Raw genomic sequence first — 16012 nt, 5'->3', positions numbered from 1 at the left:
TGCACTTTACAATATCTCAACTACTACTGAATGCACCAATGTCTCATTGTCTTATCAGTATAGTCCAAGGACAGGGACACTAAGTACACTGCTTTTTTTCCATCAATCTGTTTAAAATAACTGCACATCGGGATAATCAATCAAAATACACAGACTTTAAGTGAAGTCATCTGGGAATAAACCAGAGAATCTGTCATTACAGTGCATTTGAATAGAGAAAACCCTCCACATTTATATGTATATGAAACTAATCCTTGTTTCTACTAATTTATAGAAAGTCCTGTGTGTTAATGACCCATTAGCAAATGGGAATTCCTAAGTAAAGCGAGCACCTGATGGAATATCTTGACTGTTTACTGTCTGCAGACAGGATGGTCCATCCGGAGAATGTTCCAGAGACAACAGTGCCACGCCAACACAAAGGACTCCACCACAGTGGGGATACTCTCCAAGATAAAGCTTGGAGCAGTCCATTAAAATAGAAAAAAAGACTTATTCCTCCCCGTAAATGCAAAAGATTTCCGAGAAGGGGCACAGTTGCTCAGTTGGATAATAAACTACTGTACCATGCAGAATCACCCTGTCTGATTCATTCCAAAACAATGTGGTGATAAACACTAGTGTGTCGTGAACACAGTGAGAGAATTACACAGATCTTAGAATGCACACAGGCCTTGACCGATCACAAAACTTCAGAATGGTTCACCTAAATACTTTCCAGAAAGGAATAGTTCACCAAAAATGAAAATTTGCTCGGTATGTATACTCAAATTCTGGCCATCCAAGATCAGAATAAGAGTCCAAAATGCTGATAAAAACATCACAATAACTCACAAGTAATCCATGCCACTGCAGTCCATCAATTAATGTCTTGTGAGTTTAAAAGCTACTTTTAATGTTAAACTGTCACTTTTTGCCAAAAGAGAGTCTATAATAATCCATAAAAACACTTCCTCCAATGAAAAAGTCCACCCTCTGTTGCTCTCTCTCAAAAAACACTAACAAATTTGTTTATTATTATTGTAGTATTTTGATCCATGCATATTTCTCTCCTGTGAAAGTGAAAGTGACATGACATGACATTCAGCCAAGTATGGTGACCCATACTCAGAATTCGTGCTCTGCATTTAACCCATCCAAAGTGCACACACACAGAGCAGTGAACACACACCCAGAGCAGTGGGCAGCCATTTATGCTGCGGCACCCAGGGAGCAGTAGGGGGTTCAGTGCCTTGCTCAGGGGCACCTAAGTCGTGGTATTGAGGGTGGAGAGAGCACTGTACATGCACTCCCCCCACCCACAATTCCTGCCGGCCCAGGACTCGAACTCACAACCTTCCGATTGCGAGTCCGACTCTCTAACCATTAGGCCACGACTTCCCCAGTATTTCTCCTGATTCAGACTTACATTGACTTAGTGGAAGCAATGTTTTGAAGATAAAAATATCCTAAAGAGGGATTTGTTTCTTACAAACAGAGCTTTTCACTTCACAAGATGTTGATTGATGGACTGTGGATTATTGTGATGTTTTTATCAACTGTTTGGACTCTCATTCTGACGGCACCCATTCACTGCAGAGGATCCATTGGTAAGCAGGTGATGTAAGGCCAAATTTCTCCAGATTTGTTCTGATGAAGAAACAAATTAATCTGCAACTTGGATGGCCTGAGGGTGAAAACATTTTCATTTTTGGATGAACTATTCTTTTAAAATGAACTCCTCAAAAAAGTATGAGAAATATGTTAGATATGCATACTATAATAAGATGTGAATCCATTCTTTGTACATTTTTCTCTGTCTAAAGTTTATTATTTTTCTTTAAATGAACAATGAAAAAAATATGAACTTGAATCAAATTTATATGCAATGCAGAATGTGCTAAACTAAAAATGTTGTTGTAGTAAAAATATGATACCTAAATTTAGGCATAATACCTAAATAAGTTTCAAAGCATGAAAATGCATTAAAGGGATACTCCATCCCAAAAGAAAAATTTAGTCATTAATCACTTACCCCCATGTGGTTCCAAACCTGGAAAAGCTTTGTTCGTATTCGGAACACAATTTAAGATATTTTGGATGAAATCTGGGAGGCTTGTGACTGTCCCATTGACTGCCAAGTAAGTTACACTGTCAAGGTACAGAAAAGTATGAAAAGCATTGTCAGAATAGTCCATTTGCCATCAGTGGTTTAACCATAACGTTATGAATCAACAAGAATATGCTAATAATTTTGAGTGTGAATAAAACAAAAATAACGACTTTATTCAACAATTCTGTTGTCAACAGTCTCCTTTGTGTTTCTCAACAGCACTTAAACTGCCTTTAAAGTCATTATTTTTGTTTTATTCGCATACAAAAAGTATTCTCGTCGCTTCATAACATTACGGTTGAACCACTGATGACAGGTGGACTATTCTGATAATGTATTTTATACTTTTCTGGACCTTGACAGTGTAATTTACTTGGCAGTCTATGGGACAGTCACAAGCCTCCCGGTTTTCATCCAAAATATCTTAAATTGAGTTCCAAAGATGAACAATGCTTTTACAGGTTTGGAAAGACATGGGGGTAAGTGATTAATGACAAAATGTTCTTTTTGGGGTGAAGTATGCCTTTAACTTCTAAATTGTACATAATGCACATGCATAACTATCAATTTAATAATGCTGTATTTTGTTTGTCTTGATACTTTTATGACACGTTTAAAAATTTGAAATAATATGACTTAACAAAAAGACCAAAAGAGAAAGAATATATTATATAAGTCCTTGTCTTGATTTGCTGTTAAAGAGAAAGGATAATAGCCACAAACAACAGTATCCTACATGCATTTCTATTCCTGTTCAAGTCAAAACAAGTAGGCAGGCTTGTGCTAAATCATTCTGGAAGCTGAGAATAATAAGCCCAGCAGGGGCTGGAATGAACAGTGAAATGTTGTCAATTATTGCAAAATGTAGAGCAGTTGGATCCAAATTTCAGCTGAGAAAGTTTTCACTCTGTGAATGTTAGGTTTTAATCACAGCCCTCATACAACGTATGATTTGAGCTGAATTCAAATCAGTCACTTGTAGGTTAACTAAAAGTTAGTCAAGACAAAATTTTAATGTGTATTTGACAAAGCCTTGCTTGAACAGGTCACAGGGCTTTTATACAAAAGGATGATTTTCATAGAATGACAATGATAAACAGACAGACAGACAGACATATAGATATAATTCCAAATCTAATTTAACCTGGAAACAAAATGCATGTTTTAAGAAATATTCTAAAACAAAGACACAAAGACACTAATTAAATAACATTTAACTTAAGTCCTCTATCTGATATAATTTGTAATTAAAGAGTTTGAAAAGCTAAATAGAAGCATCTTCACTACTGGTCTCAGACATTTGGTCTCCTCTTCATATTTAAAATTATTTCTCTAAATGGCAAAACTGCAAACTGAAAGCTTTGTATCCTCCTGCCAAGATACAAGTCAAGCATTTACGCATTCTCCAACATGGAGGAAAATAAGTTCATAATCTGCACATCAATTCTAATGAAATATCAAGGACTAAAGACGCACTATAGGAGCATTTCGACCACATTCCATAGTGCTTGTGCACATATCAACAGATCAATTCAGCAGCTGTGTTGTATTGACAGAGAGCCTTTGAAGTAGCTTTTCCAATCAATGTCCAAGATGCACATCTATGGGAGTAAAGATTTTTGTAGCCAAAAAAAAAAATTCTTTGTACACACCCTCCTAAAAAAATAATAATAAAATAAATAAAAAATAAGAATGCTTCTAACTAGACCAGGACTCCAGTCCAACAATATCAGCTAATTAAATAGAATATAAAATAGTAAAATAGATGTGTGTACTGAAATTGAAATCACATTCTTCATGGAAACACAGATGCCAACAAAGAACTTTATTTTTCAAATTATCGCAAACAAATTATAAACCATGTCTCCTGAACACTGCTTGATAGCACCACAGAGACACATTGTTTACTTATTTGGGTGGTAGCCTATTATTTATGATAAACTAGTATAACAGAAAGTATTTAACACAAAAAAGCCCACCTGCATTACCCTATGTGACATTTAGCTTTCCATTTATTCTAAAAGCTGCCTAGGAGAAACAAATTAGATATATAGGTTAAACAATATCTCCACTGTGATTCGTCATTCTTATGGGAAGTGATTGAGAGGATGTGATGCAGTAAAGAAATTATATTTTAAGCTATAAGTCAAACTGATGAGCAAGAGGTGAGAATATGTATGAAGGAGACAGAGAGAGACACTCAGAGTGTGTTTGTATTGTGTCTACAACAGTGTCTGTGGAGAGAGAGAGAGAGAGACGCACTGAAGGATGAGGCAGGAGCTGCTGCTATTTATATCCCCTTCAGTAGCTACAGGGAACCGCCACCATCTGCATAGAGCAGGCAAAACCAGAGCCTGAATTTTCACCGAAATACTCACGACTAGTATCCATGCAGCTACTGAAATAGCAGCGGGAGCCGATCCTGGTAATTAAGAGCATGAAGAACAATGTTCAATTATACTGCAGTGTTTGTATTAAATTGTAAAATTGGATTTGTGCAGAAGGCTCCATTCACCTCTGGTTGAGATGGATTATGTGCTTGCTTATATCAACAGCTTCCTGCGGGACCACAGCATCTAATACTGTTGGAGTCGCCGTTTATATGCTTGGGCTATTTATACTCAGTAGCAGCTTTTAATAGCTCTGTTCGCCCCTGCACACCATCCTGCTGCTGCACTTATACACACTACTGCAGTTATCAGTTCTCAGTAAACTGAACAAAAGGTGGCAAGACAAAAGAAAAACCTGGCAAAAAGTAAATAAAATGCATACATGCAGATGAAACAGGCCAAAAATGCATTCAACTATTTCTGCTGTATAAAGTATTTATATAGAATACAGAACACTCACAATGCAGTCACTTGACCTTTCTAATGACAATGTGAAAAAGTATGGAGAACAAAGTACAACATGGGTAAGAAATGTACTGTATACTGTGCATTGTATGCATATTTCTGCATACAAAGAATAACTGGAAAACCTTTTGTATGAGACTGGTTCCCTTGTCACTCAATAGGATTTTCCATTGGCTTTTAGATTGCAGAAAAAAAGCTGTGAACTACAAAAGTTAGATTCTTAGTTCAACTTGACAATCTTCACAATTGAACATTTTACGAGCTCTGAATGGATACAATTGCCAGAAGCAAAAATGTCTGACTAATTCGTGCACTGCATAGTATTCAAAAAGCTAGTAACCTTATTGGTGCAACTCCAAAAAATTAGAATATCATGCAAAAGTTATTTTTGTTATTTCAAAAAAAAAAGAAGCTTTTCTTATTCTTTGCACAAAAGCTGAAACATTTCAAGAGTTTTTCTTTTTTAATTCTGATGGTTATGACTTACAGTTTAAGAAAATTAAACATTCAGTATCTCAGAAAATGTGAATATTTTCTCAAAGATCAATCAAAAAAAAAAGAAGATCTCTAAAACAGGTTTAATTATGCACTCAATACTTGATTGGGGCTCCATTTGCACAAATTACTGCTGCAATGCGGCATGGTGGCGATCAGTCTGTGGCACTGCTTAGGCACTGTTGAAGCCAAGGTTGCTTTTATAGCAGCCTTCAGCTCATCTGTATTGATTTTCAGATGTTACTTATGTTCCTCTTCACAATACCACATAGATGCTCTGTGAGATTCAGGTCAGGCAATTTGGCTGTCCAATCAAACAAAATATCATGGTCAGCAAACCATTTGGAAGTGGTTTTGGCACTGTGGGCAGGTGCTAAAGTCCTGCTGCAAAATAAAATCAGCATCTCCATAAAGCTTGTCAGCAGATACAAGCATAAAGTACTCCAAAATCTCCTGGTAGATGGCTGCATTCGTGCCATTCTCGCAGGACACGTCCTGGCCAGGATTTCTATATTGCCTAAAATATCCACATTTTGGCTTTGTTTGCGCTGCACAGACCAATGGCTTCTTGTGCTTTTGAATCGCTCTCACATTACTTTGATGTCATACACCGATCAGTCAGCTCAATGCTGCTTTCCAGTCCGACACTAAAATGTACACGTATTTGCATCGCTTTGACCGTTCTCTGTAGATCCCACCTTCTCACGAACCACAATTGCTCGATTTACGTATAAAGTCTGCAGGTTATTGGTCAAATGATCATTACCGTAATTAAATATGTAAACAGGAAACCAAAGCCAAAACCTGGATATTTTAGGCAATATAGAAATCCTGGCCAGGGTTTTTCAGGTAATTGACTCTGGACTTGATAAAACAATGAACCAACACCAGCAGATGTCACATCCTCCAGACCTTGGTTTCCAAATGAAATAAGTTTACTTTCATCTGAAAAGAGGACTTTTGGACCACTGAGTAACGGTCCAATTATTTTACTCCTTATCCTTTGATTTTTTTTTCTGGTTCAGGAGTGACTTGGTTCTAGGAATGTGACAGCTGTAGCCCTTTTCCTTAAGATGTCCAAATGTGGTGACTCGATGTGCTGACTCCAGTTTCAGTCCACTCCCTGTGAAGCTCTCCCAAGATCTTGAAATCAGCTTTTCCTGGCAGTGGTAATCACTGTTGCTTGTGCACCTTCTAACAAACTTCACTTCCAGTCAACTTTCTATGAATATATTTTGATACAGCACTCTGAACAGCCAGCCCTTTCAGCAATGACTTTCTGCAGCTTACATTCCTCATGGAGGGTGTTAATGATTGTCTTCTGGACCGTCACCAAGTCCGTAGACTTTCCCATAATTGTGGTTGCATGTTCTAAATGTAGCCCAAGAGGTACACAGTATTCACTTAAATTGAAACTAAAAAAAAAAAAAAAGCTCAAAGTGGAATTCTAATTGAGATACTGAATTTAATTTGACTGAAGCTGCAAGTCATAACCGTATAAAAAAAAAAAAAAAACTTTTAAAGTTGCTCCATTATTCTAAATTTGAGATTCACCTATATAAAATGTTTTCTATGCATTCCTTTTAGCTTCTAACAAAAGCTTAACTGGTAGCACATTTATAAAAAAAAAAAAAAAAAAAAAAAAAAAAAAGAGGGGGGGGGGGGGTTAGAATTCTTGGAAACCTTTGCCTCCATTCAAACTTACCAACAGGACACATTTAGGTTGTAAGAGAAAATGACAAGGTCAAGCTTAATTGTTCAGGATATTCCATCTCTAGCTAAAAGCCCTGGTCATGTCCTCTGGTTTGAAAAAAAAACAAAAAAAAAACCCTTGAGTGAAGTAGATGCAGTACTATAATGCTGCCATCTAGTGACAAATGATAGGCAGTTATTCAACAAATGAGTCAGGCCATTTAAGGAGCAAAGTTTAAAGTGAACAAGATGCCAGGTGGATGAAGAGCCGAGTCACTGGATATGCTTGAGCTTGACACCCCTTAAGTCACATTTGGGATATTCTCATTACAAAGTCTAACCACACAAGTCTAGGGACCTAGCACTGGCAGTATGAAGACAAGTTCACTGTAAATATTACCCAGTAACACTAGTGGTGTGAGTGTTAGGGTTTTTATTCCAAGTTGCAGAGAACAAATTTGCAGTACAATACAACGAGAGTGGCATCAAGAGCGCAAGTATAGTCACTCATTCTCACTCCATTTTCTTGACCATCTTTCTCTTCAGTTTCTTTTGTTGGAGCAGGAGGTCGACATACAGACACTGATCCATAACAGTTGAAGCACAAAGGAGGCCACCATGTAGAGCACCAGAGTAACCCCCAGAGAAAACATCTTGCCCTGAGGTGAAAAAAAAAAAATCTTAGATAGTAATCCTTAAAATAGGAGATACATTTAAAAAAAAAAAAAAAAAAAAAAAAAAAAAAAAAAAGTTGACTGAAACTCAGGATTACCTGACAGATAGAGGTTCTTGACAGGAGTGTTGCATCTGGTCATGGCAATGTTCAGAGGCTGGTATCTCTCCAGACAGTGCTCCGCAGAAAGCATGGATCCATATGCAGCCTCCAGCCCGTGCATATTGATGGGTGTGACTGCATGCAACAGCACTACCTAAAAGTAAAAAAAATTTTGCTCCTGCTCCTCAAGCAGCACTCAAATAGAACTGACAGTTCACCTTCTCTTTCAGTTTCGGGAAGTGGACACAAATCCATTCAAAGAGATGATTAGCAAATCTCGTCTTGTATCTTCCATATTCTTCATCCCTTTCGGTCTCATTGACCTTGTTCCACTGTTCAAACCATTTTGGATTGACCATGGTATGGATCACCATACGGGACTGCCCTAAGTTGCAAACCACCCACAAAGACACTTTAGTTGGCTTGTTTAGGCTAATGTTTTTGATGTACAACAGCGTGTGAAATTTTACCTGGGAAACGGGTGCATGAGGTGGGATCCTTAGCAGAGGGGAAGGACACATACATCATGGGAATGTTGTCAGGTGCAGTTTCCTTATCGGAAGCAAAGTACTCTTCCATCCTAAATAATTAAGCAATAAAAAGTAAAATGATTATGGATATGCACTTTAGAGAAACAGAAGTGATTGGATGTGGACGCCTACATTTCATCCATGTTGTTGCTCTTATATAGTCGCATGTTGGTTGAGGAGATGCCCAGGTCCTCTGTAGTTGCATTAAAGCCTGCAAACACCTGGAAGAACCCTTTGCCTGGTTTCAGAGTATGAAGATAGTCCTGGACCTCTGGAAGAAGCAGATGCACAGGTTACCCCAGAAAAATCTAGCTAGTAGTGCGGATTCATATCAAGAATTGAAAAGGTCTTGTACTGCTTGCAATGAAAACACGGTCATTTACTTGGGTTTGCCTGGACCCCAGGAAGCAGAAGCTTCTTGAAAGTAGTGAACATGCCAGCGTTAGAAATGATCACCGGAGCCCTAACTTCAAAGTCTTGACCTCCACTCTTCACGGTCACTCCTATTCAAAGAGAACACTGAATATGGTTTCATGCATCTGCAAGTGTGGTTCCCAACAGGCAATGGAATTTGCAATCTGTTAAACTTAGACCGAACTCATGCAGGAACTCACCATATGCACTTTGTTTTTTATCAACTAGAACACTGGACACAGGAGCATTGACAAGAACTTTCCCACCATGCTTTTCCAAAAGCTGGATGATGTGGTATGGGATCTCACTGGCACCACCCTTAGGATAGTACACACCACGCTTTGAGTGGTGCAGAAACAGGGCATCAATCATGCAACTGGAGTTTTTGGGTGGGACACCTTGAAGAAAGAGTAACACTAGTTGAAGCCCACAAATGCATAAGTTGTTGGGAACAGTAGGAGTTCACTTACCATAAAATATCTGAGAAAACACTGTGAGGAGGTCAAGGTTGCTGGTAAGAGACTTGACTACATCTGTTGTACTGGTGCGGGAGTATCTAAAAATTGGGGATATTAAATCAGCAATTCCACTCCACAATATGAAGCGAGCAAACCATAGCGGGACCATCTTCAGCATACACAGCAGATGGATCTTCTTGGAACAGATCTAAGGAAGAGATGGTTTAAAAAGGACATTAAGAGGCCATACACTAATGTACAATAAATACAAGCTTGAGAATGTAAAAACCTTCATGATTTTGAAGAGCTCCTCCACTGCCTTCGTATCATTGGGAAACTGCTTCTTTAGATGAGCCTCCATCTGAGTCTTCCCATTGTAGATGGTGTATTCTTTACGCTGAGTTCCTGTACCAATAATCACAGTGTCCACATGGGAACCCTGCTCAGCAAAGTGCACCTGGCCATCGGTGATCAGATCCAATGCAACTTTCAGGAAGCCGTTCTCATGAAGTTGTCCAACATAATGGAAGCCTTTGACAAACATTCATCGAGTAGGTGATCAAAAGATATTTAGGTTGATCATTAATCCAGCTCAGGGAATATCAATGAGATAAATCTTACCACAGTCAAACTCAAAGCCTTTTTCAGTTAAGGTCTTACACAGGCCTCCAGCCTGTTTTTCTTGCTCCAAAACCAGGACTTTCTTTCCTAGTTTGCCTAAAATCGCAGCTGCAGTCAAACCACCAATACCACTGCCAATCACAATGACGTCCAAGTTCTTAGGTACTTCAAATTCTCCAAACTCTGTAAGTAAAGTAGCATTTGTTAGCAATAGACATTTGTTACTTGCACAGGTGCTTCTAAAATCATTCCTGGGACACCCAACCACTGCATATTTTGTATGTCTCCCTCATTTAACATGATTAAACTCCTTAACTTAGAGACTGCAAGACATGAACTGGGTGCAGCCTATGAAGGAGACAAGCACAATGTGCAGTTGTGAGGAGTGACCAGCACAAGTTTGTGAAGCACTAACTTGACCACTACTTGCAAACTAAATCTTAAGTACTGTACCTTTCCGAAGAAGTCTTTCCTTTTTCTTTTGATCTACAACTAGTGGGCCTGGAGGACTGATGGTCCCATTACACAAGCCACTTCTCCTGCCAAACAGATACCAGTATGTGCCACGTGCCCAATCCACAAGCCATTCTATGAAAATCAGAATCCACCACATCTTCAATTACTAGAAAAAGATCAGCTGATGTTTTCAGTTTAAGGAGTGGCTGTTGAATGCTACACCTGCAACAAGATACTAAAATCTCAAGGAGCTGCTCATCCAGAGACTGCCTCCAAGAGTTTAATGCTCGTGATTGAGTTAAGGCCTTATTTATTAGTCTAAGTTGTGGGTGGGGTTAATTAACTCACTTGACTACTATTGGTGTGACTTGACTCAATCAGTTTAGCAGACTGATTGTTTGTAGTAGTGGCCTGTAGTGATTTACTTGGTTTCGCATAAAATGATAAAATATGGGAGTGCAGGCTTTTGATAAAGTATACTAATCAAATCTGCTTTACCTGGGGCCATTTCATAAAACTCTGAGTAATATGTTAACCCTGAAATTAGGGAAATCTTGGGGTTTTTTCACTTTGAAATGGGAGATTTGTCATAATGGTAGTTTTCTTTAAAACATCGGAGATGCAGAGCACATTATTAGGACGCTGTATGCAGATTTTAAGGAAAGTGTGCATCGCTCTCATACTCATTTCAAGATTTTTTCCTGGGTTTAAATCCATCAAAAACCAGTTTCATAGGACTGTAGGTCAGTGGTGTAGAAATCTACATTATTTACTATTGCGTTCCCTTGATTTACTATTGCGTTCCCTCGATTTATAAATTGTGCTCACGATTTACTAATTCGTGCACACGATTTAGCAAATCGAGAGAACGCAATAGTAAATTGAGGGAACGTAATAGTAAACGTGCGCACGTTTTAGTACATTGAGGGAACGAATTAGTAAATCGTGCACACTATTTTTTTTTTCTTGCATGTTATGTGCGGGGCTCCGTGGGATTTATTCATGCACTTTAAAATATTAATTTGAAGCTTCTTTCTTTTCAGATTCTTATTCACGGCTTTATCATAATAGGCTGCATATTAACTTATTAGGAGAAAACCGCAAGTTCTATGTGAAATCAGACACTTGAGCTCCCCCATTTAGTCAGAATGGCATAATCAATAACACCCCGCGAATATTCGACTGTTAGATTGGTAGTCGAATCAGGTTCCTCGAATCGAAGCATCGAATCGTCAACTATTTGGGGTCACCCCTAAGTAAACATTTGCCGTGGAACAAACAATTTCATCAAAGTTGTCCTAAGACAAGAACGCATTTTGATTTTAGGTTTTAGGACAACTTTGATGCAAGATTATGATCCACTTCAAATTTTGAGAAAACTACTGAAAACTTGGATCAATTATAGTAAATTCAATTAGATGAAAAATCAGTTAGTTCACTGATTTACTTAAAATGCATTTTAGGACCAGATTTGTAAAGTTATCAAGTGTCATGCGTAGTCCAGACAACAGATTCACATATTGATCAATAATATAAAATATGCAAATGTATGAATATAATTAATAATTGACGTTGAGTAGCACAAATATTTTGGGTGAGCTGTTTGGGGTCTCTGAGACCCCAGCTGTAGAACATGATAGAATGCAATAAAGGTGTGATGTGCATTCAGTTTCTGTCAGGTGTTGATGTTATTCTAATCTACTGAATCCCAAATAAGTGTACACACACACAATCAAGTCAATGAATTTTCAATTTTTTTCACTTTTTTGCATCGCCCTCAATGTGAAATGGTGCATCCACATTCAATTTTTTTTTTTATATAATGTTACATGCAGTAGGCAGATTTATTCTTTATGTGTGCTGGGGTCTGGGGATATTACATTGCAAGTATTTATGTTGCTCTGGTATATGTGAGTATACATATAATTTAATAAAAAATAATGTGTTTGCAATTGGCCACAAATGGATGACGGCAAGCCAACAAGTCCATTTATTGATCACATGTACACAAAATGGCTAAAATGGCTGTTTTATCTTTAGTATTTTTTTAATGCAAGGGGAAACACCAGCACATTGGACAAATGTACATCAAAACAAAAATGTTTTGTTCAAGCTTTGTACTTCAACTTATTTACAAGCAAGCAAGCAGTTGACTTGACTTAACATATAAGGGTTTATGCTGTAACTAATGATAGTGACAAACCCTCACTGTTTGTGTTGCTGTTTATACTTGTTAAAAACACATTAAAATGGGAGTGAAATACAGTATATTAAAGACTGATATATCCATCTCAGTAGACCTTTCACAAATTGTATGTTTGTTTTTTTTTTTCACTCTAGTTTCTTAACTGCCTGCCTCTTCAGCCTCTTTTGGAGAAGGAGAATGTCAGGGTAAACACAGTGATCCACAACACTTGAAGCACAGAGAAGTCCACCATGTAAAGCACCAGAGTAACCAGCAGAGAAAACATCTTGCCCTGAGATGAAACACAAGAAATTACATTTGTAAGTAGACCAGACAAAACATGCTACTATCTTTAATAATCCACTTAAATGTTTAATATTATAAGGTTTCTGTCACAATCACAACGTTAACAGTAAAATATTTCTTAATCATGGCAACTAATCCAATAAACCGACTTCCTACATTGCTGTGCTCATGAAATGTCTTATCACTCAAATATGGAGTATTACCTGACAGATAGAGGTTCTTGACAGGAGTGTTGCATCTGGTCATGGCAATGTTCAGAGGCTGGTATCTCTCCAGACTGTGTTCTGCAGACAGCATGGATCCATGTGTGGCCCCCAGCCCGTGCATATTGATGGGAGTGACTGCATGCAACATCACCAACTACAAAAAAATATTTTTTTACATAGTTTCTGCTTTTTAAACTTTATTACTGTTCAGTTATTAAGCAGCACTCGAATATGATACAAGACTAATTTACCTTCTCTTTCAGTTTGGGGAAGTGGACACAAGCCCAATCAAAGAGATGATTAGCAAATCTCATCTTGTATTTTTCATATTCTTGTCCTCTTTCAGTCTCACTGATGTTGTTCCATTGTTCAAACCACTTTGTATTGACCATAGTGTGGATCACCATACGTGACTGTCCTAAAAATGCAAATAGATTCAGGCAAATGATTTTGAGTCCTTGTCATGACTGTATAAAACTTTAAAGAATAGAGAAAAGGACAAATGAGATACCTGGGAAGCGGGTACATGAGGTGGGATCCTTTGCAGAGGGGAAGGAGAGATACATCATGGGGATGTTATCAGGTGCATCCTCCTTGTCTGAAGAAAAGTATTCTTCCATCCTAAACATTATATACACTTATTATGGTTTATTCTCATTAGTGTTAACATAAGCACTTTAACAGCATTTAAGAGTGAACGATGGATTTGTGCACGTACATTTCATCCATGTTGTTGCTCTTATAGAGTCGCATATTGGCTGAAGATATGCCCAGTTCTTCTTTGGTGGCATTAAAGCCTGCAAACACCTGGAAAAATCCTTTGCCTGGTTTCAAAGTATGAAGATAGCCCTTGACGTCTGTAAAGGTCAAGAGATGCACACCATCATGTGACCACTGATGGGCTTTTGAGTTCATATCTTGGTTCATAGTAACACATATATCGAAGATGTACACTTGCTTACCAGGATTTGCCTGAATCTCTGGAGGTAGAAGCTTCTTGAAGGTGGTGAAGATGCCAACATTTGAAATGATCACAGGAGCCCGAACCTCAACATCTTCACCTCCTATCTTGACAGCCACTCCTGGAAAGATAAAAAGATAAGAAATGCATTTAAAGAACGCCAATACATAATGGAGAACCCATTTTGGGTTCCACTGGGGCTGTTGAACATCCATTGTTTTCTCAGGATCACATCTCAAACTCACCATACACATTTTGCTTTCCATCAACTAGAATGCTGGACACAGGAGCATTGACCAGGACTTTCCCTCCATGCTTCTCCAAAACCTGGATGATGTGGTATGGGATCTCACTGGCACCACCTTTAGGATAGTACACACCACGCTTTGAGTGGTGCAGGAAGAGGGCATCAATCATGCAACTGGAGTTTTTGGGTGGGACACCTTCAGGAGGAAAACAGTGATTCCAGTTAAAACTTCTCAAGAAATGTACTCTGCAATAAAATAAGTTAGGAACACAATAGACATCTCTTTTCTCACCATAAAATATTTGAGAGAACACAGTGAGGAGGTCTTGATTGCTGGTGAAAGACTTGACCACGTCTGTTGTACTGGTACGGGAGTATCTGAAAATTGGAGAGATCAAGTCTGCGATTCCACTGCGCAGAATGAAGCGAGCAAACCAGAGAGGGACCATCTTCAGCATACACAGCAGATGGATCTTCTTTGAACAGATCTATCAGGAAAATTTTTTAGATATTCATATATAATTCATAGGGTTTTTAATGTCCATACTCAGTGGTATTTTCAAAAACTTCAACAAATCACTGAATAAGCACCTTCATGATTTTGAAAAGCTCCTCTACCGCCTTCGTATCATTGGGAAACTGCTTTTTAAGATGTTTTTCCATATGCTTTTTGCCACTGTAGATAGTGTACTCTTTATGTTGTTTGCCTTTACCAATAACCACCGTGTCCACATGGGAACCCTGCTCAGCAAAATGCACCTGGCCATCAGTGATCAGATCCAATGCAACTTTCAAGAAGCCATTCTCATGAAGTTGCCCCAAATAATGGAAGCCTTTATGACAAAAGCACACCATGCGATTATTAAAATACATTCAGCATTTCATCAAGTAATCATTTAGCACCATGAACATTGCTGGAAGCATCTTACCACAGTCAAACTCAAAGCCTTTTTCAGTGAAGGTCTTACACAGGCCTCCTGCCTGCTTGTCTTCCTCCAACACCAGGACTTTCCTTCCTAGTTTGGCTAAAACTGCTGCTGCGGTCAAACCACCAATACCGCTTCCAATCACAATAATGTCTAGGTTTCTGGGTACTTCAAACTCATCAAATTCTGTAGGTTAAGAAATTTAGAAATTAGTACATGTATGCATTCAAGTTCTTTTACAATTCAATCCCTCTGAAATAAAGCTTGCTTACCATTTCGAAGCACTCTGTTTTTTCTCTTTTCATCTATGACTAGCGGGCCTGGAGGACTGATGGTCCCCTTGCATAGTTCACTTCTCCTGCCAAACAGGTACCAGTATGTGCCACGAGCCCAGTCCACAAGCCATTCAGAGAAGAGCAGAAACCACCTCATTTTTAGTTGCTGTCTGTAAGAAGAAGTGCAGCTGATGCTTTCAGTGGAGTGTCTTCTGGACGAGTTGGTCTCTTTAAGATGAAGGAAGCTCAAGCAGTGGCTCTTTTCAAAGCCAGGAGTCTAGTGCTGGTGGTCTAATGTAGACCCTATTTATTGGTCTAAATTGTGGGTGGAGAGAATAAACATGTTTTATCAGTATCGGTGCATTGACGTACCTTGAATTAATCAGACTCACAGATTTACTGCTTTGCATTTAGTTGCTTGTCTCGGTAAGTAACAGTCTTGCATAAAATGAAGGTCAGTGTGGTAATGCAGTTTTTTGTTATCTTTTAGATATATCACTTTGATTGTTTGCATGGAT

At 38.4% G+C, this 16012-nt stretch overlaps 2 protein-coding genes across 2 annotated transcripts; both read right to left on the bottom strand.

Annotated features, from left to right (window-relative positions):
* Positions 1–7553: 7553 nt before the first annotated feature.
* On the bottom strand, positions 7554–10675 carry LOC132095493 (inactive all-trans-retinol 13,14-reductase-like). Its single transcript, XM_059500545.1, has 11 exons — positions 10386–10675; positions 9933–10115; positions 9601–9842; positions 9324–9519; positions 9054–9251; positions 8823–8942; positions 8572–8710; positions 8380–8489; positions 8128–8294; positions 7907–8063; positions 7554–7793 (listed from the first exon to the last, which is right to left on the bottom strand). Exons 1-11 carry the CDS (start codon positions 10543–10545, stop codon positions 7648–7650), a joined length of 1818 nt encoding a protein of 605 aa, XP_059356528.1. The 5' UTR covers positions 10546–10675; the 3' UTR covers positions 7554–7647.
* Positions 10676–12355: 1680 nt separating this feature from the next.
* LOC132095494 (inactive all-trans-retinol 13,14-reductase-like) lies at positions 12356–15778 on the bottom strand. The gene is made up of 11 exons (XM_059500546.1): positions 15492–15778; positions 15223–15405; positions 14885–15126; positions 14586–14781; positions 14292–14489; positions 14048–14167; positions 13804–13942; positions 13597–13706; positions 13337–13503; positions 13083–13239; positions 12356–12865 (listed from the first exon to the last, which is right to left on the bottom strand). The coding sequence occupies exons 1-11, from the start codon at positions 15649–15651 to the stop codon at positions 12720–12722; spliced, it is 1818 nt and encodes a 605-aa protein (XP_059356529.1). The 5' UTR covers positions 15652–15778; the 3' UTR covers positions 12356–12719.
* Positions 15779–16012: the final 234 nt, after the last annotated feature.

Source organism: Carassius carassius, chromosome 19 (assembly GCF_963082965.1).
Source record: "Carassius carassius chromosome 19, fCarCar2.1, whole genome shotgun sequence".
In the NCBI taxonomy this organism is placed as follows: domain Eukaryota; kingdom Metazoa; phylum Chordata; class Actinopteri; order Cypriniformes; family Cyprinidae; genus Carassius; species Carassius carassius.
This window is presented reverse-complemented; position numbering and strand designations above follow the sequence as displayed.